This window comes from Phlebotomus argentipes, unplaced genomic scaffold (assembly GCF_947086385.1).
Source record: "Phlebotomus argentipes unplaced genomic scaffold, Phlebotomus argentipes genome assembly contig_5, whole genome shotgun sequence".
NCBI lineage: Eukaryota > Metazoa > Arthropoda > Insecta > Diptera > Psychodidae > Phlebotomus > Phlebotomus argentipes.
Window position 1 is genome coordinate 999578 of NW_026776165.1, and position 22597 is coordinate 1022174.

At 40.8% G+C, this 22597-nt stretch overlaps 4 protein-coding genes across 4 annotated transcripts; 2 read left to right on the forward strand and 2 right to left on the reverse strand.

The window, feature by feature from the left end:
• The first annotated feature begins 292 nt into the window (after nucleotides 1-292).
• LOC132265721 (ATPase inhibitor mai-2, mitochondrial-like) lies at nucleotides 293-1020 on the forward strand. Its single transcript, XM_059766488.1, has 3 exons — nucleotides 293-484; nucleotides 607-745; nucleotides 822-1020. The coding sequence occupies exons 1-3, from the start codon at nucleotides 435-437 to the stop codon at nucleotides 948-950; spliced, it is 318 nt and encodes a 105-aa protein (XP_059622471.1). The 5' UTR covers nucleotides 293-434; the 3' UTR covers nucleotides 951-1020.
• A 117-nt stretch (nucleotides 1021-1137) lies between these two features.
• Nucleotides 1138-12994, forward strand: LOC132265720 (SNF-related serine/threonine-protein kinase-like). Its single transcript, XM_059766487.1, has 9 exons — nucleotides 1138-1629; nucleotides 4210-4442; nucleotides 4527-4921; nucleotides 4987-5128; nucleotides 5191-5400; nucleotides 5469-5606; nucleotides 6916-7057; nucleotides 7233-8624; nucleotides 9643-12994. Exons 2-9 carry the CDS (start codon nucleotides 4237-4239, stop codon nucleotides 10003-10005), a joined length of 2988 nt encoding a protein of 995 aa, XP_059622470.1. The 5' UTR covers nucleotides 1138-1629; nucleotides 4210-4236; the 3' UTR covers nucleotides 10006-12994.
• Nucleotides 12995-13007: 13 nt separating this feature from the next.
• On the reverse strand, nucleotides 13008-15775 carry LOC132265835 (choline transporter-like protein 1). The gene is made up of 7 exons (XM_059766617.1): nucleotides 15627-15775; nucleotides 15196-15303; nucleotides 14789-14940; nucleotides 14578-14732; nucleotides 14362-14470; nucleotides 13575-14290; nucleotides 13008-13432 (listed from the first exon to the last, which is right to left on the reverse strand). The coding sequence occupies exons 1-7, from the start codon at nucleotides 15699-15701 to the stop codon at nucleotides 13008-13010; spliced, it is 1740 nt and encodes a 579-aa protein (XP_059622600.1). The 5' UTR covers nucleotides 15702-15775.
• A 926-nt stretch (nucleotides 15776-16701) lies between these two features.
• On the reverse strand, nucleotides 16702-22561 carry LOC132256421 (uncharacterized). The gene is made up of 6 exons (XM_059752831.1): nucleotides 22274-22561; nucleotides 21752-21884; nucleotides 20782-20986; nucleotides 20519-20714; nucleotides 19530-20436; nucleotides 16702-19038 (listed from the first exon to the last, which is right to left on the reverse strand). Exons 2-6 carry the CDS (start codon nucleotides 21879-21881, stop codon nucleotides 17579-17581), a joined length of 2898 nt encoding a protein of 965 aa, XP_059608814.1. The 5' UTR covers nucleotides 21882-21884; nucleotides 22274-22561; the 3' UTR covers nucleotides 16702-17578.
• Nucleotides 22562-22597: the final 36 nt, after the last annotated feature.

The window sequence follows — 22597 nt, forward strand, 5'->3', positions numbered from 1 at the left end:
CATGTTCTTGATTTTCCCAATACCAATCTGAGTGCCGCCATTGTTGTAGGCGAGAAACTCAATCACCTTTTTCACCCCCGTAAATCACTCGCGCACGCACTATTTATCGTTTTTCACACACCGCACGCATAGTTTTACACACTTAAGCTGTTTTCCATACGATTTCGGGCAAAAATTTTGATAAAATCCGTGAAAACTGCGGCCAAAGACCAAACGAGGTATTGCCACACTCCACGCCCATCTGGCACTACCACTGCTGATGAGGGGAAATTTCGATGTCAAAGACGGGACATTTTCGGCCATCGCGCGTCATCTGGCAACACCGGCCGGTCAGCTGTCATAACATCTATATCGAAAAAAATTTCATACTCCTCAAAAAGGTGTTTATTTTGCTCCATCACAGCGCTTTTCCCATTCATTTGGAAGCTGAGAAGATGTTTTCTCTACACCGCGTCAGCAATCGATTGTACCCGAGTTGCGTGAGGTGTGTGAAAAAGCGTGAAAATGAAAATTGCGACGTTACAAGACACAAGAAATTTTGGGCATTTTCTTGTGAAATTTACTGTGTTACGTAATTAATGCTTCTTGATATCTTTCTGTCTCAAGAGTGGCGAAGATGAGCCAACTTGGGGACTTGGGCAGTGGCGCTGGAAAGGGCGGTGGCGGCGGTGGATCGATTCGTGAGGCTGGAGGCTCCTTCGGTAAGATGGAAGCCGCCCGTGAGGAAGAGTATTTCTACAAGAAAGTAAGACTTTTCTACTCTTTGCGTCGTGTTTTGAACCCCATATTTAATACAAAGCCGTGTCTATTTTTGTCTGCAGCAACAAGCGCAATTGCACAAACTGAAGGAGGATCAAATTGACCAGAAGAAATTTCATGAGGAGCAGATCAAAGAGCACGAGGCGGCTCTGCAGCGTCACAAGGAGTTCCTGAAGAACCTCAAGCCATAGAGAAAAGCTGTAGCTTTAGAATTGTGCTTTTGCTTTCAGAAGAAAATAAAAAAAAAATATTTTGATGATGCGCCAGTGAAAATTCCTCGACTCGCAAAACGCACTTTTTCGCGATGTTTTTGTGTGTGTTTTCTATGTTACTCATCCCCACCCGAAGAGTGGTGGGAGTGCACTGAAATTCACCACTTGTCAGGCATCTTGGGTTTTTCGTGGTGAATCTGCGTCTTGTTGCCAGAGTTTTCCTCAATTTTCAGTACAATTAGATCCTCTTGTGGTGTTTTCTCATCTGGATTATCCTCTCCAGGAACTGCCCCGAGTGTCCCCATTGCCGCCAGCACGGCGAAGTCTGTAGTTTTGCGCGATGGAGGCGTGAAGAAAAAGTGCTCTCTTGCTGAAACAGTGTCCGGATGGCGCTTCCATTCTCTCGCTGTGCGAAAAAATCATCTCCAGCCCATCTTGGGCAGTGATTAAGTGCTCAAGAAATATGAATTTCGTGACACATCTCGTCAATTATCGTTACATAATAGCCATTCGCGGTGTGTGTTGCGCGTAAGGCGGGACTAATTATCCTGCAATACTTTGGCCCTGAGGAGTCTCAAGGAATCTTCCCAGCAACTTCCCAATCTTCATGGATCTCCAGCGTAAATCTCCAGTGAACTTCAACAGGAGCTCGTAAAATGTGAGTAAAACGTGGTGCAAAGGCGCCCAAAGACAAACTCTGAAGACAATCCGAAAACCTCTGGAATTTGTGATTAGATATGGCTGATTGCCTTCATTCATCTCTGCATTTGCGTTAATGGCGTTAAATGGCGATAAGAAGATATGAATGGAAATCTCCGATTTTTTCCCTGATATCACAAATTAGAGAACAATTCGCACTCTCTCACGCGCACGGGGATTCTACAATGCACCCTGAATTCCACCTGTTCGTCACCTGACTGTCAATTTGTGCAATTGCAGGTGACTCGATCGCAGGTGTTTCGCAAGCGAAAAACAGGGAAGATTCCTAAGAATCTCCAGACAAAACCTTGATCTTCTTGTACTCTGGAAGAACTATTTATTGAAAGCGCCTTGATCTTCGCGTGCGAATAATTGGCGTTAATATCTTGTGTCTCAGCAGAACAACAAGAAAATTAAAATGTAACTTCCAGTGTTAAAATAAGTCTTTTAATTAATGTTCTTCCAGAGTTTTTAGAGAATACCTTAGAGATTATGAAGGTTTTGAGAAATTACCCAATAATTCTGATATTTTGTCTATCTCTATTTTTTACAAAAATATATCCATTAGCATGACTAATTAAAACACATTCAAAATATATTTGATCCCTAGAAATGCCAAAAATAGAGAATTTACTAGCATTTGTTTATTGAAACAGTTAAAATTATTGGGATAAGAATTCAGAAATGGCATTAATGATTCGCCACAATTACAATATCTGTGAAAGTTATTTGCGCAAATTGTTCATCTAAAAATGTCACCTCATTTCTAGTTTCTGCCACACGAGCAAGAAGTGTATAAGAAGAGGGACAGAGGAATAATTGATATCTGCGCGCATATTCGCTGTGCGGATTGAGGAGCACTTCAATTGGCAACCCCTTCTGTGCAATTAAAGACGAATATCTTCCGTATTGTGATTGCCATACCAATTTGGCACCTTTCTCTCTTCGTCAGCTCACTTCATTATGATCGAGAATTTAATTATAAATTCTAATTGATTGACTAGAAAATGCTTCTAGTGTAATTTGTTCAGTGAGTCTTTGAATTGTGTAAAATGTCTTTTGGAGACATTTCCGAAATTATTCGTGCAAACAGAGAAATTATTCAATATCAAAGACACATTCTTCACGAATTATTTCTCCTTTGTATTGTCAATTAACTTCCGGCATTGCACTATTGTTGTATCGTTGATTGATTTACACACTCTCGCTGAATGTCATCTCAATAAGAGTGTTTTCAAAATCATTAGCTTTAATTGTTAGCAACTCTCCAACGTCAGAACATGAGCGTCACTGACCGTTATTGAGTTTGCGTGCAAATATTGCTGCGAATGGTCCTTGATATTGCCGAAAAGGAAGTGCACAGAAGATCATCGTCTGTCTTCTCAGCGTGAGAGAGACAAAGTGCTGCCGAAAAATGACAACAAAACAATGGTTTTATCTGCGAACGCAATCAACCAACTTTCTACATCACAGACTGTTTTTTTCCCTCTGTTTGCACGACAAAACTCTCTGACTGTCGGTTTATCAAGAGCACTTCTGATAAGACATCTCTGCACATGTTTAATTGGATTAATTGATCATGACGAAATGAGAGCTGATAATTGATACTCGTTGAAGTTCTTTATCGACAAAGTGCTTTGACAAAATGTCCAGGGAGAGGAAAAAGGCATAAAAAGTGTTTTAATACTTCAACATTTATTATGATATACAATGTATATGATTTGAAATTGGATTTTTATATTCGGTTGACAATTCTATGAATAGCGCGCGCGAAATGTGTGACAAAAAAAATATTATTCAAGGAAATATGCGAAAACGTAAAAAGCACAACACGCAATGATTTATCCACCTTCGCACATATTTATATTTGACACTCAGCGTGGCTTAAAAGAAACGACGTCATTGCAACGTTATAAATCTAAAATTATAGATGTGAATGAAATAAAGTTTCTTTGCCATTCTTGTGCGCGAGGGTGGCAAAAGTGTGAAAATACACGCTTTGGCGCTAATATTTGGCAACTATTGGGCTCTCTTTTTGGGCCAAATCGCGAAAAAAGCCTCGTTCTTTCGCTGGTTCAGCGCGCGTTGTTGTCGTTTCTTATACTGGAATTGGTTGATATATTTTTACATTGGGCAAATCTAAAAATATTTTTCGCACTAAATCGAGAAGAGTATGTCACATATATAAATGTTTTTGCACAGATTATGGACTTCCGCTGGTGAATTTTGCGCCCTAGAAATGATAAATTTGTGCTTAGATTGCAGATTGAATGGAGCGGAATTGTTAGTTAGTAGAACTGATTAATCAGCTGATAACTTAATAAATCGAAGGAATTTGTCTGATTTAAGTGGTTTAATAAAGTGCTGAATAATAATTTTTCTTAAAATCCTAAAATTCTTGAATAACTAATCATTGGATTAAATAAAGGTTGATATTGCTGATGTGATTTAAGGGTCGCCAGAGTCTTGATAAAAATGCGCGATGAGTCTGAAGATGTTACAAGAAAAATAAACAAATGCTTCTGTTATTTATTTGCAGAATCGAATAGAACTTCGCAGCTTGAGAATGCATGGAATGGCGAGCAGTCGTGTGGGTGTTTACGATGGTAAAATTGCTGGCTTGTACGATTTGGAGGAGACTCTCGGTTCGGGTCACTTTGCCGTGGTGAAGTTGGCAAGGCATGTTTTCACGGGCGAAAAGGTGGCCGTTAAAGTAATTGATAAGACTAAATTGGACGAAGTGTCTCGAGCGCATCTGTTTCAAGAAGTTCGGTAAGTTTAGCTCTGCTGCACAGCTGTGCAATCAAATGGCATATGGTGTTATCCTATCGCGTTTCTCCTCTTTTTCCTTCAAAGATGCATGAAACTCGTCCAGCATCCGAATGTCGTGCGACTGTACGAAGTGATTGACACCCAAACCAAGCTGTATTTGATATTGGAGTTGGGCGATGGAGGCGATCTCTATGATTACATTATGAAGCACGAGGCTGGCTTGTCTGAGTCTCTGGCGCGTGACTATTTTCGCCAGATTGTGCGTGCCATCAGCTATTGCCACCAGCTGCATGTGGTGCATCGCGATCTGAAGCCGGAGAATGTGGTGTTCTTCGAGAAGTTGGGCGTGGTGAAGTTGACTGATTTTGGATTTAGCAATAAATTCTGCCCGGGACAGAAGCTCGAGACATCCTGCGGAAGTTTGGCGTATTCAGCGCCGGAAATACTGCTAGGAGACTCTTACGATGCGCCGGCTGTTGGTGAGATGTTTAATAATTTCTTCATTTCCCTGCCCAGAAGCTTGACACTGATTGTTGTCTTGCAGATATTTGGTCGCTGGGTGTCATATTGTACATGCTCGTGTGCGGCCAGCCGCCTTTTCAGGAGGCCAATGACTCGGAAACTCTCACCATGATCATGGATTGCAAGTACACGATGCCAATTCACATTTCAATGGGCTGCAGAAGGTATTTAGCAGCAATTGCGAATGTTCTTTGAATATGTCTGAGCCTTTTTCTGTGAATTGCAGCCTGATATCCAAGATGCTTGTGCGAGAGCCAGACAAGAGGGCGACTCTGAACGAGATATCACAGGACACGTGGCTGATGGAAGGTGGACCAGATCATGGACCTGAATATCTGCCTCTCGTAAGTCGCGAGCAAGTGAGCGAAGACGACCACACATTGATAATCCAGAAGATTGTCAATGGCAAAATTGCCACCAAGGATGAAATACTAGAGTGAGTTTCTGCATGCATTCAATCTCAAGTAAAAATTCCTCAATAATAAATGCTTCTGGTTGCTTTAGAGCTCTGGATAAGAATGAGTACAACCACATAACGGCCACATACTTTCTCTTGGCGGAGCGAAAACTGCGCGCTCACCGGCAAGAGCAGGCGCAGAAGCGGAAGCCGGAACTGACATTGCCTGTATCAGGAGCTGGACGGTGAGTTGATATGCCGAGTTTTGTCGTTTTTCTGACTCTTGCAATCCATTCTTTATTTATATAATCGCCATCACATGAACAACTTTCTATCGCTCATTCTTTTATAGTTTAATGCATGTGTCTTTTTGGCGTGCTTATGAATGATGAGATGAATATTTTTATTGGACTATAAAATGATTCTGCAAGCTTTAAATAACCGTGGATGATCTTAAAGCCAGCACACGCACACTAAATAGTCGGTGAAGAGAGAGAAAGAGAGAAGAGGAATGGTGGTATATTATATTTAGGGATGAAAAGTAAACATTATGGTAATTTTGCATGCATATTTTCCAACCTAGTCTAGACATAATGATTAATGAAATATGATTTTTGTAGGCAAATTAGAGAATTTCTGCATGATTGTTGGCAGAAAAATTGTAGAAATAGAAAACTAAGAAAATTCTCAATACTATGGTAATTCTTTTACTATTCTTAAGATTAAATTAGTTATATTTGTAGATGATTTCAAAGGAAGTTACTAAACTCTAACAAAAAATTATGCAATGGCTTTTAGTTGAAGAGTACTAATGAATTGTAAATGGTGTAATTAAAAGAAAATTAACTTCCAGTGAAAAGTTTACTTTTTTCAAAACATCTCATGAAATTCAATTAAACGATTAGACGTCGTTTTTTGATGTTCGGCAACTGACAAATCACAACACTTATCATCTTTATTGTGTTCTACATTAATACAGTGTCGTTGGAAATCAATTGTGAAGTTTTGACACTCAGTAAATTCGATGAATGCTTGAAATTTTGATTCACAAATTATTAATTGCACTCGTGGTGAAAAATAAAGCTATATTAATCTATGATAAGTCAGAAGCTGTAATTTTACTGTCAAAGTTATTCAGTTTCAGATTAATATAGCTTTAGTTCATACTTTAATTCATATTCATTAACTGTTGAACTTTTCACTTTTTGATGTGTTTCAAATTCATTTCAACACGGAACGTGATATCAGAAAAAGTGTAATTTGTACTAAACATGCAAGTTGTTTTTGCATTTGTACGTTATGTAGATGAATGTACATATTAATATCTTATTTCCATTATTTTAATTCCTCTCTATGTATAACTGTGGATGATGAGTTAGTGTAAATTTTATTAGAGATTGTTGGTTATAATAATATTTGGAAAAAAAAGAAATTTTTGTCTTATAATCCATAACTCATGAGGTTTTGTTGAAAACTCACCATAGCAAAAGCATTCTCATGTATCATTAATGGTTATAAAACAGCCACCATATCACATTCATATCACTTTAACAGACTTTCTCCAAGATCAAGGGGTCAAGGTGTTAAGCGGGAGTCACAGGAGGACAAGGACAGTTCCCATCAGCATTTGCTAGTGCCTTCAATTAATGCCACACATTTGAATCTGCCCCGAACGCCGGGCGTGGAGGGAAGTCAGGTGAGAGGAAGTCTTCGGGTGGCTTGGAAAAGTATGAAAAGTCAAAAGCACCGGATTAACACTTGCAATCTCTTTGCAATTTGCCGAATTGACTTCTCATACTCTTCGATTCTCAGGGTTGTGAATTTCATTGTGCGCTCGAGAGGCAATGCAATTGACTGTGCTCTCTTTGCAGACTGGGCGTGCGCGGAAGTGCAGCATTGTGCAGGAGGACGACGAGGAGGATGAGATTTCGGCGTGCTCTGGACGCGAGGAATTGTCAGTGCCGTTGAATAGGCGCGGCTCACGCTCGGAGGGTCGCATAAATATCGCCATTCAGGATCGCATTGCGGCCGAGAGTGAGCGACTGATGAAGAAGGATGTGAGCGCTGGTGCTGCGAAGGGGTGTCAAGTGAAGAAGGTCGATGGCATTTCCGGTGTCACGGTGATCACGAGTGACAGCAGCAATCCGATGGCGAGACTTGGCATGTCTGCAGTTGAGCGCCAGCGACTCCCGTTGGAGATGTTGAACAAAAGTGTGGCCGCACTGAAGGACGCACGATCAAATTCCGTGGATCACGAGAACTATCGTGCTGGCGATCAGGAGATGTCAACAATGAAAGTGCTCACAGACTCGTCCACCATCACAATTCCCATCACTAGTCAGGGCGGCGGACAGTGTGCTGAGTTCACCAATGTGCCAAAGTACAAGACGATGCCGTCACCGACGCGCGGTCTCAATGAGATCTTCGAGGAGGCGACAGATGTGGGCTCAGACACGAGCGGCACGACAACTCCGCGGCCCATTCAGCGGCACAATCAGTTCACAAACAGTCGCGCACAGAGTCAGGGTGCCGCGCAGCGCCGCTCTAAGTTCAACAAAACGCGCACGGCGTCGTGCAGCAGCTCAGACGCGTCAGATGACGATTCGGAGAATCGCAAGAAGCGCGCGCACAAGATTGTGGACTCGGTGACGAAGCCGGTGCAGCAGAGGCGCGACTCGCACGATGACTCGAGTGATTCACAGGAGCCGGGCAATGCGCCGGCTTCAGGTGGCGCCGGGGCGCACAATGGAACGCATCCGCTGGTGAAAGTCACGTCGCCGACGAACACCACGGGCGGACAGAACAGCACGGGTGGTGGAGGTTCGGGCACGTCGGCGGGTGGACAGCAGAAGGCGGGCAATGGTCAGTCGATGGGCTTTCGGCGGCATCGCGCCGGGCGGCGAAGAGCCAGCGAGACGCGCCTGCGCGAGAGCCAGAGCCTGAACAGGATAACGGAGGTGCAGGAATCCGAGCCGACGGTGCCGCCGATGCTCATTGCGGCAGCGGCGGCCCAGCCGCCCGCCACGACGCCGACGAGTGGACAGAAGCCAAAGGGCTTCAGCGCGCGCTTCCTGCAGGGCTTCCGAAAGTCCGAGGCGACGTCGCCGATGAGCAGCGGCGGCGCGCAGCAGGACAGCAATGACAATGACGTAGAGATGGTGTTGGGCGTAGAATTGGTGAAAGCACTCAAAGTGTCAAATAGCACAGAAACAAAGACATCATCCACCACAAAGAAACTAAAAATGTTAGGAAAATATTTTCAGGTGCGTGCAAAATTACCTAATGATTATTTTTGCTCCTATTGCCAAAAGAATATAAGGTTTCTTCTTTGCCAACACAATTGAATGGTGGACAAGAAGACCAGAGTTAAGAAAATGTGGGGATTTTAATAACAGATCTTTATTAACATTCTGTGTTTAGGTGATTCGTGCAGTCCACAATAGAATTTAAAAGAGATTTGTTAGGACTTTTGGGAGGCTTTTCATGATTTTACCTAGAAAAAAAAACACACACACAAATAACATTTCTTTGTGCTGCATTAAAGGTAATTTGAAGAGAAAAAAAACCTTGTTCAGAATCATGAATAGCATAAAACAAACACAGTATTGAAGCAAGCAAATTATAAGATTTGTCAAATTTATTATACACTCAAATTCACATTTGTCATTCTTTTTGTGTTGTGAACGCTTTCTTGCATTTGTTTTCCTATTATTAACGCTTGATTGAACCTATCAAAATTCCCTTCATATTCTTTACAGTATCACAAAGTGCGTAGAAAATCCACGAGAATCACTGATAGTACATAAAATTTAGGGTAAAGCAGGCTAAATTGATTTTGCTATGATTTGGAAATGTATTGAAATATTTACTTATGAGATTTAGAAGAAATCTTAGAAAGAACGAGAAAAATATTTAAGCATTCAAGTCTAACAATAAGTTCAAAATTTCACTTCATGATCAAAATGGCCCTGCTCTGCTCTATTTATTTAATTGATTTTAAATTAGTCCCTTTTTCTTTATTTCTGGCGGAAAAAAAAGGATTTAGGTATATAATTTCATGAGGAAGAAAAGTTGAGAACATCTCATTATTTCATTACATTTTGTACAGGAAATTCACACAAAGCTTTTTATTAGAAAATTTTTTGAACAACATCCCTAAAATCAGTAAGGAAGTGTTAAATTTTAACGTTCACTTCACTTGAAAATATCATTCTTCATCCATTTATTTTGCCTCCTCGTTCGCACTCAATTTTCATTTCGATGGTTTCTTCGTGTTTTCAGGTGCACAAGAAACTGTGCATTCCGTTGCCAAATCTGTTTCAACGCGGACGTCTTTACAAGGCGCAATCCTGCGGATCCCTCGTGCGCGACAAGGTGAATCAGGCGCCAAGTGGTGGCGGCGGCAGCGGCTCCAGGAGCGGCCGCGGCAGCGAGAGCAACGTCCGGCACTCGGCACTGTTCTCCGACAGAGACAGAATCTTGCGCAACTGTCTGGGCGCGTCGCGGCTGCTGGGCAGCGACGGGGACATCAATCAGAATGACAAGACGCCCACGAATCCTGTGGTGTTCTCGATGCCGGCGCAGCGCGCCGAAGAAGCAGCTGCCATCCATCTGGACGCTTCGCTCTGCAGAAGCCAATGCTGATGCACGATCGAACCGTAAGTCAATCAATCAACATCCTAAATCTGGATTCTCTAAACACACGCGATGCAAAAAAAAATCCCCTTATTGAGACGTCCTGTATTTTCAATTGATCAACTCTATACATTTAAGATAGGTGTGTTTTTTGGTATGATTATTGCATTAAGAAAGGGAATAAAAAAATAATATATTTTTGTCAATTTACACCGAGGAAAATTGTATGCAATTTACTAGTTATTTATTTAATGCGTAGTCTCTTTGTATGAATAATTGCAGAAAGGAAGAAACACTCGATTATTGTCTCTATAAATGACCAAATAATTTACAAGAAGTAAAAGAATATCTCAAATTTGTGTATAAGTGAAATATTTCATCTTCTATTAAACATTTTATCATGACAACGTTGATTTTATTTTATCCATGTATTAAAAACATTGTTCTTTTTGGTTTATCGATGACATCTTGACAAGTGGATACAAAACCTAATCGAATCCAGCAGAACTTATGCTTTTTAGACAATAAAAAAAAATCTCAAGCATTACTTTAATATAAAGATGTTGTAATGATTTATTTTATAAAGAAACATCCTCAAACACTTTTCCCTCCGTTTGCAAAGACCTCACAAAGACTCCTTTACTTTATTCAAGTGTTAATGTTTTTTTTCTGTCGTTTTCTACTTAGCAAAAGAATTGTCAAACGTCACAGTGCGAAATTCTAAAAAGTGTTGCAATACTTAATATTACTTTTTTCAATGTGTTTGTTTTTTTTGACATGGAAAATGTTAAACTCTACTTCCGACTTTGCATATCAAATGTTTTTTTTTTTTAGTCAGCAAACAATGTCTGAATGAATTGTGACTTGAATTTTGTTCAATTCTTCATATTTATTGAGAATTGGGAACATTTCTCTAAAGACGATTGAATAATTATTGAACTTAACAGCCAAATTATTATTCGTGGACCAAAGTTTTTTACACTTTTCTTTGGACTTATTAAATGATATTGGAATTAATTGATAGAATTGAATGAAATAAAAGTCCCAGACAATTGGAAATAATTACATCAAAATAGCAGTAAAATTAGTGTTTTTCGAGATTGCTTAGTTTTTTTTTCTCTAGAAAGTGTAAATAATTATATTCGTAGATAAACATTTCTTTCGTTTGTCTTAATCAAATTGAATATTGATTTCATAAAAGTACCTAATTATAAATCAAGCAAAACAAGTATGCGAAAATATTGATAGAAGAAGAATTTTAAGAAAATGTGAAAGAATAGAGAAGGAAGAAAACATAGCTAAGCAGTGAAGCAGTGAAGTAGTTGTTTATTTTTGTATGTGCCGTGCACAGAAAAATTGCAATGTTTTTTTTTTGTATAATTCAATAATGTTTTAACAAAAAAAAATCGTCTTGATATGAAGAACATTTTTGTGAGTTAGAGAGAGAGAGAGAAAGAAATAAGTTTTTTGTTAGCACAAATTTGCAAAAGCTATTCTAAAGGGATGAAAGAGAGGGAGAAATAAAATTACGTACTTAAGTTTTTAATGTGTAAAAGGAAATCTTTCTTATTTGCAATGTTTAAATGATTTTCCCGTAAATATTTGTGCAATAAATTTATTATTGTGTGACATTTTAGTTCCTTAGCAAGGATTTATTATTTGAGTTTTCTGACAGGAAACAGAAGATAAGAAAAGCTCTAAAATCAAAGTAAATACAGAGGAATTACGTGGAAAATCAGATGCAACGTTTTTGAATTCTAAATTTACCGACGAAATGTCTGCAAAAATAAACCATAAAAATCACAGAATACACAATAATATTAAAAAATGAATTTACTCATTAACTAAACTAAAAATATACATGAGATAGAAAACATAAATAAGATGAGAAAGACTTGAAATAATTTACACAATTGTTGTTGAACGAAGTGTTACAATAATAATTGAAAAAAAAAATCACATTCATTATGAAGAAGAAGAAAAAATAGATAAATGTTGATTAGACAGCTTCAAAAAAACAAAGAATAACAATTCGAGTTCCCTTTTTTCATGGATTCATTTATCGATCTTATCATTGTCGAATATACTAAATATAAACAGCATTAACTTAATACTTAGATAGGGGAGAAAAAGAAACATTTATGAAAAGTCTTAGTTAAATGTGTGCTCTAAGAAGTCGTCTAAATCCTGACCTGGTCAATGGAGATTGTATGATTATGTAGAACAATGTTCAATGTTTCCAATAGTTAAATAACGCTAAAACATAGACTAGACACTATTGAAGTTATACTTTTAAAAGGAAATCTCCTCAATTCAATCAATGAGAATTTCATTTACAGATGAATTTTTGTGTTTCTTTTTTTTTGTCGATGAGAAATTGAGGAGATTGTTGTCACTTAATAATCGTGTAAAAACTGTAAAATGTAGAGTAAAAATACTCAAATTCCAAATTATTATTCCAATAGTGTTACACAAAAGGCTCCCAAATCTAATACTTTTTATTTCATATTGAATATCGAAATAAATTAACTTGTTATTCATTTACACACTTTTGCTCACTCGTCGATTTATGCTGGTTTTTAGGTTATTTATTAACACTACATCGTAGTTCAAATATACAAGAGAAAAAACTGAGGAAAAATGCCAAAAATGATTTATTTAAAGATGAAAATATGTAATGAATATTTATTTGTGTCCTTGCGTGAAAAAGCGCAGTTTAAGGGCTTCTTTTGTGGACGGTATTATAATATTAGATGAAAGAATGATCGAATATTTATTTTTATGTTAACAAGCTGGTCTTGTTATTTGAGGAAAAATTAAAGAATTTAATATATTTTTAATTTTTTCTTTCTAGTGTAATTTGAGAATTTCACGTCACAAAGTTTATTTATTACAGCAACACTAAAATTACAATTACAGTATAAGATTTTGTGAAATTTTTCGAAATGTGAAATGAAATAATTGAATAAATATTCAGAGATTGTATGTATAATTGCGAGTGACTTTTCACTTCACTCCCTGCTCGACCAGGCGTTCGTTTTTTCCTCCGCCTCGAGCGCCTTCTTGGAGTTCTGCACGAACTCCATGAGGCCGCGAGACATGAAGTAGGGCTGCGCGATGCCGTCGTTGCGCTCACAATCCTCGCAGAAGCAGATGAAGATCGTGTCGATGGTCATCTCGTACACGGCGACGAAGCAGTGCGACACGAGGTAGGCGAACAGGCCCACGAGCACGAGCAGCACCCAATTGTGCTGCACGCCGTCCTTCTGCTGGATCACTTGCGTGCCCACGAGCACCGTGCACAGCACCACGAACGCCTTGCTGAGGAACAGCACAAAGTCGCCCACGGAGTTGATCACGAACACGCGCAGAGCGTTGTTCGACAGCAGAGCGAACGCCTTTCTGCCAGCCTCGCAGAATGGATGGCCGAAGATTGCTGAAGAGAAAGAGAGTAAAAGCAAATACTTTTGTTTCATTTTGCAGGACTGTGTAAGTGATTAGGATTCGATCATAAAAAGCGCGTTCTACAACGATAAGATTACGAATTTCTGTAGAAAGATAATAAAAGATTGACTCACCAGTTTCGATGTACGCGTTTCTGGTCAGATATTGCAGGAGGTTCTCGAAGCAGCCGAGACAGCAATGGCAGCAAGTGGAGATGAAAACCAGCGCCTTGTTCTGCGGATCACGCAGCCAATACTCCACCGACTTCAGGATGACGCGCACAATCTGCACCAGAGACACGATCAGCGAGCCGCACGCCACTGTGCCGAGATGGTAGCGAAGCAACCTCTTGAAGCTGCCCGCCATTGGGCAGCTGAGCGCGCTCTTGTCGCGCGCGAAGAACCACGCGGCGACGGTGCCGGCGATCACGCAGTGCTGGCATCCCATCACGAACTGCGTGAACCAGAAGAAGGCCAGGAGGTTGTACCAGCGCGTCACGCGCATCGTCGAGTCTTTCACGATGCTCACGCTCTGGTTGGTCTGCACGGTGACGTGGCCAGAGCTTTCAATCCACAGGGCGAAGTAGAACCACAGCGTGACGGTGACGGAGAGCGCGAAGAACGTGAGGAATGGCTCAAGAAGCAACAGTGGCACGCTCGTGATGGCCTTTCCGGCCTCCTTGAACAACTGAATGACCAATTGGACCCTTTTGCGCATCACGAAGATGACGAGGCAGATGCAAATGGTAATGATGGTGCCAATTATTGCATAGGCGAGCCAAGATTGCCTCCTTTGAACGCCCACTTCGGAGTCTTCGGGTGTGCTTCGCCGCACAAGATCGTATTTCACCCTGCGAAGAGATTAGAAGAAGGTGGAGGATGCGAAAGAGCGAGTCTTGAGAAACTGGATTATCGATTTTACCACAGCCAAATAACGCCAATTATGCTGGCCAAAACGATACCAATTAACACCAACCACACAAGAATGCCCACAAGATATTGTAGAAGAAACACAATGACGAAGGAAAGCACTGTTGAGAAGGAAGAATACGTAAGTAGAATCAATCATGAAATAATTTGACTTTCCCCGGAATTTTCCATCAAATAGGAAAACTTTAGATTTTTGGAATATCGTTACCGAAAGCCAATACGAAGAGGCACAAGATTTCGCGCCAGCAAATGTCCAAGTCTTCTGAAACCTCTTCGAAGAAATTCCTAATACCACTCTTGGAGAAGAACTTGTTAGAATACTTCGTGGCTTGCTTCGGAATGCATCTGTTGAGCAAAGATTTCCTGCAAGGATGAAGAAATTCAGCTGAAATCTGTGGAGAAAATTAAAGCATTCTCACATGTTGTAATCTTCACATGACGAAACACACATTCTATTGATGACTGTTGTCTCAGAATCCAACGCAGGTTCGACGAATAAATACTTGAGCGAAGTCATATTCGCTCCTTTGCATCCTATTGTGGAATCTGCGATGTTTTCCCTTCCGCAAATCTGCAATAAAATCATGCTTGCAAATAAATATTAACACTTGAGTTTATCCTCAATTCACATACATTTCCACAATTATCATATCCATACGCTATTCTATTGATATCACCTAGAAAATACAAACTTTTTAGTGATATGCAATGAAAATAAAATATATTAAACATACCTTTGGACATGCAAAAAGCCAATAAGCCGATCTGAAAGTGTTGAATAATTGTAGAAAATCACAGAAAAAAGACATATAAGTATTTAAAGAAAACTCACCAAAACTACAATAAAAGCAATAAAGAGGATCAAATAAAACACATCCGTGCAAGTTCTGTTATAGTTAATGACAGACGATGATTTAGTCTCATCTTCCAAGTCCTACAAATTGTAAAAAGTATTAATTCCAACAGTAATGCTTTACAGAATTTACCACGCAGAAATGTAATGATAGATTATGTGACAAGACAATCATTCAAGCTCAATTACGAGCTTCAATGGAAAATAGTTCAATTATTCCATGAGCTTTCATGTGAATGAAAATCAATACTTTCGTCTCTAAATAGTTTCCTTAACATTTAAAAAAAAAACAATCCATGATATTCAATCACTGGAAAGATATTCACTTCATATCGATTTCAATGTGCAACAACTTTAGTGCATTTCCTGCGCGTAAAACACCAATTTTAGCGACTTTAACTTACTTCTTCTGAATTCTCTTTGTCGCTCGCGGGCTCGACTTTCCTCAAGTTCTCACAGCAGCTCAAGCTAATTCCCATTTTGCACGAGTTTTGGGCACATTTCGGTAGTTAAAAGCACGCACGGAGTAATCCAAAGCTTGACGAGCACGACACGTGAAAGAATGCAACTGATTCATCAGCGGCAATGGAATCCTTTTTATTTACTATCACCACATAAACTGATCGAATCTCGTCGCTGTTGCCAAGGGAAAGTGCAGGAAATTGTTGAATCGCTTTATTATTTTTCATTTAATTGTATTTTTCATTCATCGGCCTTTGAAGCTTCTCTCATTTTCTCAGAACTGCGTCCACGCAGACACAATAAATCCGAGTGAAATTGATAATTGATTAGATAATTGACGTAATCGCAATACTTGGCTTTGTACGAAGTTTACTCGCCTCTGCTCTTGTCCCTATACATTGTGAACTGACAATATGTATTGATGAAGGGATAAAAAGTACATGCATGAATATTTACATGAGGCAAACACATTAATATGAATGTACATAGAATACATTCTCGCCTCAAATTAGGGCCTTCGATTTTTCCATCTCTAAATAACATGTCATTTAAAATACACAACTAATTTCTGCTAATGAGAAATGTGTGTGAACCAATTTCAAGACAATTTAGGTACTGATAAGGGTTGACGCCTTGAGAAAATATCGAAAAAGCATCGCAATAAAGTATTTAGTCAACTTCTGTTTGAATTTTGCATTTAAACATGAATGAAATATGAAAGAAAACTTCCCGGATAAAGAAAAACAGCGCGAGAAATCTCTTGGACGACAAAATCGCTTCTTTTTCGTTACCTTTTTGGATCATCTAGTTGAGCATTAATGGTATTTACTTGTGATGTTGATCATGTTTTATTCACATTTCATGCATTGAGGTAGTTATTGTTCCAAATTAGATAACTTCCTAGCACATTTCCTGGATTACAATCTAATTTTATGTCTTTAAAGAGACACTGTGTGATCAAACTTTTATTGATTTCCGACCTTAGCTCCATTCCGGTGAAGAAAAAACACTTTGAAGTAGGTTCAAAATTAATTTTTTTCATATATATATATATATATTTCTGTTCAATCCTTTTCTTGCAGTACATTTCACCAATATGCAGAAGATATCTTTTTTTTAGTTATACACATAAAATAATTACATAAGCTGAAGACATTCCCTTGAAATGTTAAATTATAACATAAAAGAAACATTTTAGAATTTATGCAATTTACGATGTGGGATGATAAGGAAGAAATTAATGTATTTGCTAATTTCCCATATTCAAAAAATATCCTTTTTCTGCTATTATTTTGAAAAATACACCTTTTTTCTCTCTCTCTTCAATAAAATTTGATATATATATATAGTTTTTTAAACTAACTATAAATATAATGCATATTGCAATATTCTTTACGCATTTTCTTCATCATTTTCCACTAGCAATGTTAGGATACCGTCATTCTACAATCTCAAGCTTTATGTGTTTTTAGTGGTTGTTTCCTTTTGTTATTAATCTCTCTTTCACTTTGACTACAAGAGCATTTCTCAAATATATAATGCATTTATATATTTTTTTTCTCTTTGATAATTAGTAAATTTTTAGTGAAGAATAACATAAAAGAACAGGACAAGAACAAAAATTGATGGATTTTCAATCCCATAAATCATTATTTTCTTTTACCAATAAAATAGAAGAATATATATATATAGTAAATCACCAGAAATAATAGAGTTTACAAAGCTCCCTCTCTATTTTTTCTCTCCTAAGAAGCAATTTCAATAATAATAATAATAATAATAATAGTAAAAAAAATTGATTCATTTTAGGGACAAATAACACATGTTAAAAAATAAATGGTGAACTCAACAATGCGGGCAAAAGGCAAAAACTGTTTCTCTCTCTTCTTTTTTCTTAGATTTTAGGTAACTTTTGCGCCACAACAAGTGGATTTTCCCGCGTCAGAATCTTGCGTCCCTCTTGCTTGAAGTTGTACGAGCAATTGTGTGCCTCGGCATAGCGATGCTGCGGACAAAACACCTTCTCACAGTGACACCGCATCACCATAATCAGTCCCAACTTCTTCTTGCACTCAGCACACCTCAGCTTCTTCCCCGCCTTCTTCGCCGCCGCGGCCGCCTCCTCCTCTGCCGCTGAAGGCTTCTCCTCCTCACTACGCGCAAACTTAACTTGGTCATCATGGATTTCAGGCAATATCAGTCCATTCGTGTGTGCACCATCAAACATGCCGAGTGTGTCAATTTCTATCACATCATCCTCAAACGTGTCGAAGTTTATGTTGAAGAGACTCTCGTTGGACGGAAAGGAGACGGGAAAATCAGTGGGCGCCGTTGCCGCCGCGTGATCATGATAATTGAGCCGGCTAAAGGCGGAAAACTCCTCAGACGTCGGCTCCTGCTCACGCTCCCCACTGTTGTACCCATCGAACACACGCCAATTCCTCTCGCTCCCACTCACCGTCGTCACCTTCTCATTTCGCAGCCGGACAATCTTCGTCCTGTCTAGATTCTCATAGCTGCGCATATAGTCCAGATGCTCATTGTTGCGATGCCGCAGCAGTGACGGCAGCTCGCGACCCACTTTCGCACCACCCGTCGTGCCGTCGCTGCCGCCGCCGCCGCCGCCCTTCGTGCGCCCCGGCAGACACTCCAGATCCGACGTGCTGCTGGACAGACACGTGTCAGCGTGACGACGATACATGAATGGCGCCGCGGACACACCGCGTGAATTCACGCCACTCGATGCACCGCCACAGTAGTTGTTGAGCAACGTTGGACTACTGCCAAACATCATGCGAAACTCACTCATCTCCACCGACTTTGACTTCCCGGCTGACGCCTGATGCAGCATCTCACAACTGTCGAACACATCATCCTCGGCGGACGACAAATCACCGCTGCTGCTCATGAAGTTGAATGATGTGCTAGACGGCGGCGATTCCTTCTCGAACTCCTTCCACTCGTCGGCAATCTTCAGTGTCGTCTCGTCGCCACACTTCTGCACAGCACCACCATCGCCACCCAAATCACACTCGGCCGACGGCATGTCGTCACTGAGGAAATTCAATTCTAAACCACCCAATCCCATATCACTGCACGATGACTTCTTCGCGCTCTTCGATTCAATTCGATTCTTCGGCGCATCGTACAACTGCAGAATTGACTCCGTGGAGGAGATCTTCTGCTCTGCGCCGCCACTTGTGTTCTCACTGTTGATCTTCGCAAAGGAATCCAACACAGTCTTGGGTGATTCGCCACGCAATGCCAGCGTCTCGAGTTGCGAATCGGATGAGTGAAAGGACTCCACTGGTGAATCCTCGCGAATAAGCAATTTTGGTAGTTCATAGTTGTTTCCTGCAAAACACACACACACACAGAAAGCAAATATAAATATTGTGGATTTATAGGAAGAAAGAGTCTATGAATTTCACAACAACGCGGCATTTTAGTGATAAAAAACATAAAAATAACCTATGGAGGTCATTGGCTATTTCCATTTGGACTCATCTTCACTTTTCTCTCAATCAGAAGCGTAGTTAAATGAACTGCTTTACCATCAACCTCATGGGAATTACGTTTTGACAATAATTTAATCTTTAGGTACTAGGAAAAGGAAAGATAAGAGATGGTAAAAGGACTAGATTTTGCATAAAAGCTAAAATTCATAGTTCATCGAATTTTTACAGTCAATCGCAACTTTAATCTCCTTTTTCATGCCTTTTGCACACCTTTCAGCTTCTTTCAATGCAGATTTCGCATTCTTTGCACTCTTTCACATCAACTACGCCTCTGATTTGTGTCACATAGCACAAGAATGAATTCCATTGAAATCACAAATGACTCACCATTTTCCGATGGCAGCTTGAATACTCGATATGCTGTGTCTGAATTGGCATCCAGTTGAAAGTCACTGGAACACGAGGCTCTCGATTCACCACGATTGTTTATGGCAAACGTATGTTGGTGCTCAACGAAGAGTTTATTCTCGAAGCTCGCCGTGGACAAGTGCTTCTGCAGAATGCCTCTCTTGCTCAGCTTCTTCTCCTTCTCACCTTTCACGCGCTCGCCACACGGATCGGACAGCGATGTGATGCGCGACTTGCTGAATTGCTCGATCAAGTCCTGAACTGACGTCGACGACAAGTGCTCGTCGCGCGTCATTCGGCTCGACGGTGGCCGACGGATGCGCTCCTCAATGTTCGGCGACGACGCCACACGCGCGCCGCCGCCAATCGCCTGATTCTCATCGATTGCCAAGTCACTCTCCGTGTTGATCGTCTTGAATGAGCGATTCCGTCGGATATTCTCGCGCAACTTTATCTTGTTGTAATCAGCAACATTCGGCGGCTTGGCACTTTTACTCCTGCTACCGCCGCCGCCGCTGCTGCTGCTGAAGTAATTCACACAATTCACTAGCGGTTGCGCCGTTCGTGATTGCGAGTGTCGCTGATTGAAGAAGAAGGAATTGTTGTTCACCTTCACATCGTCAGCTTTCCCCGCAGCAATGCGCGAGTCAGTCTTCAAAGGACCCTCAATTGACGCTGCAATGTCCGTCACGACGGATGTTCGCGCCTTCGACATGAATCCCAATCGGCGAAGCTTTCGTCCAATCTCAATTTCAATGTTATTCTTCATCTGCACACCCGAATTCACATCAACATGCTTGTCGTCATTCGACTGATGATTCGTGATGCTCTTCACAGTTTTATTGCGCTTCTTCCACTCCAACTTCGTGCGCAATTGGTGCATTTTCTGCGGGAGACACCACAATGAAAAAAAGAGGAAACACACGCAATCATTAGTATATAATTGATGCGACAGAATCAATTATTACCTCTAGAGTATTAATATTGTCATTGAGCCACTGATCGTTCTGTGACTCATTTGTGGCAGCTTCTGTTTGCTCCTCAGACCCTTTGGTCAGCAGATTCTTGCCCGTGCGAAACTTCATCAGTCGATGAATATTCTTCTTGCAGTCCTTGTACACCAGCACTTTAACGCCCGGCGTGGAAATTGTCAATGGTTCTTGTCTGCAAGGAAACAATCTTCATTCAGCCCCCCAAATCGCATTGCCTCCCATTCTTCATCCCTCCTCACCTGGACGTGTTGAGAACGTCACTCAGATCGAACCAATTCTCATAATCGGGCAGTGTGACAATGCGACGTGCAGACACTGGACCGCCTTTCAGGCCGAGGACCAGCTTCAGCCGCGATCCCTTCACCAGCGGCACATCTTTCATCTCCGTGGCGTCGCTCAGCTCATTGTGGTTGTAGAGCAAGTGCTGGTGTCCGACTGGAATACCTACAAGTTGAGACATTGTAACTATCGACACTTGGCAGTTACATAAAGACACTGCGCGCTTCTCTGCGGCTTCTCCTCAATTATAATAGAATATTCCACGCTTAATTTATATTGCATAATTCCAAATATACGCGCTAATTTCTTGCATTGGAAGGCGTCGCGCAGCAGCGTAGCTACAGCAGCTGCAAGCGGCAAACTTAGATTTACAGTCAAAATTCTGTTATCCATACTTTTCGCGATAGCAAAGCAGAGCTTTTGACTGAAATGGATTCAAATTGAATGGAAATTTGTCAAATTTAAGGAAATGTCCTCCAATTTTGTCTCATAACGATCTGCAGAAGTACCAATAAATTAATAAGTCAATCAGCGAAAAGCTACGCCACTGTTGGCACTCTCCCATTCTCAATTAGTCGAATTTTGTGCTGCCTGTAGAGTAATTTGGGGTCTATCTCTAGAACTGGCGTGTTGTCTTTCAAGAGCACACCACCGAGACGCGGCGAGAGAGAGAGAGTTTTCTTCCGATAATATTTATCACTCGGCGCGCGCGTGCGGCAAAGCCGTGTGTGAAAAAAATATTAAATTTTGCACGTATCAAGTGCTGTATGACATATTTCTAAAATTAGACTCCTTTTCTGCCACAGAAAGAGAAGCGAGGCGCTCCTGCAGTATCTCCGCCCGCGCCGCTTGGCCGCTCTCGGGCGTTACGATGACAACGGAAGTTGCCAGGAAGCCACACACAGCTGCGCTCGGATTGGGGGCGCTCACCTTCATACTTCTGGATCCGGGACTTGATGTAGCCAACTGTGTCCTTGTCAGTCACCGTCACTTTCAATTCCGACCCGGTCAGAGTCTCCACGATGATGTCGTACTGGGGCGAAGCCTGCGGAGCCAGCATTTCCTGAAACGAAACCACAGAGAGATTGTCAATCGTGGCAACCGTGAAAATACGTCTCATTGTGTCTCCCAATCGCCAGCGTCACTGATAAAGGCACACAGTGTCTCTGCATTTACACCCACCCTTATCGCACTATCGCCTGTGTGTGAGTGAGTGAAATATGTGAAAAATATTATTATTAGACAATTGCGACACCCATTTTAGGCGCTATTGCAGATCTAAAAGGTGACGTTTTACACACATTTTCAGACCGAGACTCTCGCCGCCCCTCTTTTGGCAGCGGAGTGACCAAACCCACTGGCATTCCCCAGCGTCACAAGTATCTGCACCCCTTCAGGGACACCCCCCAAGCCTTCCGGACGCACATTCTCACATCAAAACTGCACATTTACCTCTTGTTTGCTGCACGGGCTCAATTTGAAGTCCAATTGGTGGATTTTCTCAGAGTAAAAGTCACTGGTGAAAATTATACAACGCAATTCCCCTCGGCCATCATTACATTTTCACACTCGCGAAATCCGATATCTCACCCACAATTTCCCGTGATATGTATCACAGACGACACTGAGGATTGATAATGGGGGATTTCACAACAATTAATCATGCAAACTCCTTAGAATTATGGGCAGAAATGGGCAATTCTTGCTCGCGATTGACCGAAATCTTTACTCGCGTGTGCAGAGTGAAGATGGTTTTGATTCACCTCAAGTGTCATG

Excerpts from the sequence above, each read along its gene's own strand:
- LOC132265721 (XM_059766488.1), top strand. The coding sequence starts at position 435 with ATGTTTTCTCTACACCGCGTCAGCAATCGATTGTACCCGAGTTGCGTG. Across the intron at positions 485-606 it reads TTGTACCCGAGTTGCGTGAG|AGTGGCGAAGATGAGCCAAC; the intron begins GTGTGTGAAAAA and ends TTCTGTCTCAAG. Across the intron at positions 746-821 it reads AAGAGTATTTCTACAAGAAA|CAACAAGCGCAATTGCACAA; the intron begins GTAAGACTTTTC and ends TTTTGTCTGCAG.
- LOC132265720 (XM_059766487.1), top strand. The coding sequence starts at position 4,237 with ATGCATGGAATGGCGAGCAGTCGTGTGGGTGTTTACGATGGTAAAATT. Across the intron at positions 5,129-5,190 it reads ATTTCAATGGGCTGCAGAAG|CCTGATATCCAAGATGCTTG; the intron begins GTATTTAGCAGC and ends TGTGAATTGCAG. Across the intron at positions 8,625-9,642 it reads TGTTAGGAAAATATTTTCAG|GTGCACAAGAAACTGTGCAT; the intron begins GTGCGTGCAAAA and ends TCGTGTTTTCAG.
- LOC132265835 (XM_059766617.1), bottom strand. The coding sequence starts at position 15,701 with ATGGGAATTAGCTTGAGCTGCTGTGAGAACTTGAGGAAAGTCGAGCCC. Across the intron at positions 14,471-14,577 it reads CCTCTTCGTATTGGCTTTCG|TGCTTTCCTTCGTCATTGTG; the intron begins GTAACGATATTC and ends CCTTCTCAACAG. Across the intron at positions 13,433-13,574 it reads AAACGCGTACATCGAAACTG|CAATCTTCGGCCATCCATTC; the intron begins GTGAGTCAATCT and ends CTTTCTCTTCAG.
- LOC132256421 (XM_059752831.1), bottom strand. The coding sequence starts at position 21,881 with ATGCTGGCTCCGCAGGCTTCGCCCCAGTACGACATCATCGTGGAGACT. Across the intron at positions 20,715-20,781 it reads GACGTTCTCAACACGTCCAG|ACAAGAACCATTGACAATTT; the intron begins GTGAGGAGGGAT and ends GTTTCCTTGCAG. Across the intron at positions 19,039-19,529 it reads CAAGCTGCCATCGGAAAATG|GAAACAACTATGAACTACCA; the intron begins GTGAGTCATTTG and ends TGTGTTTTGCAG.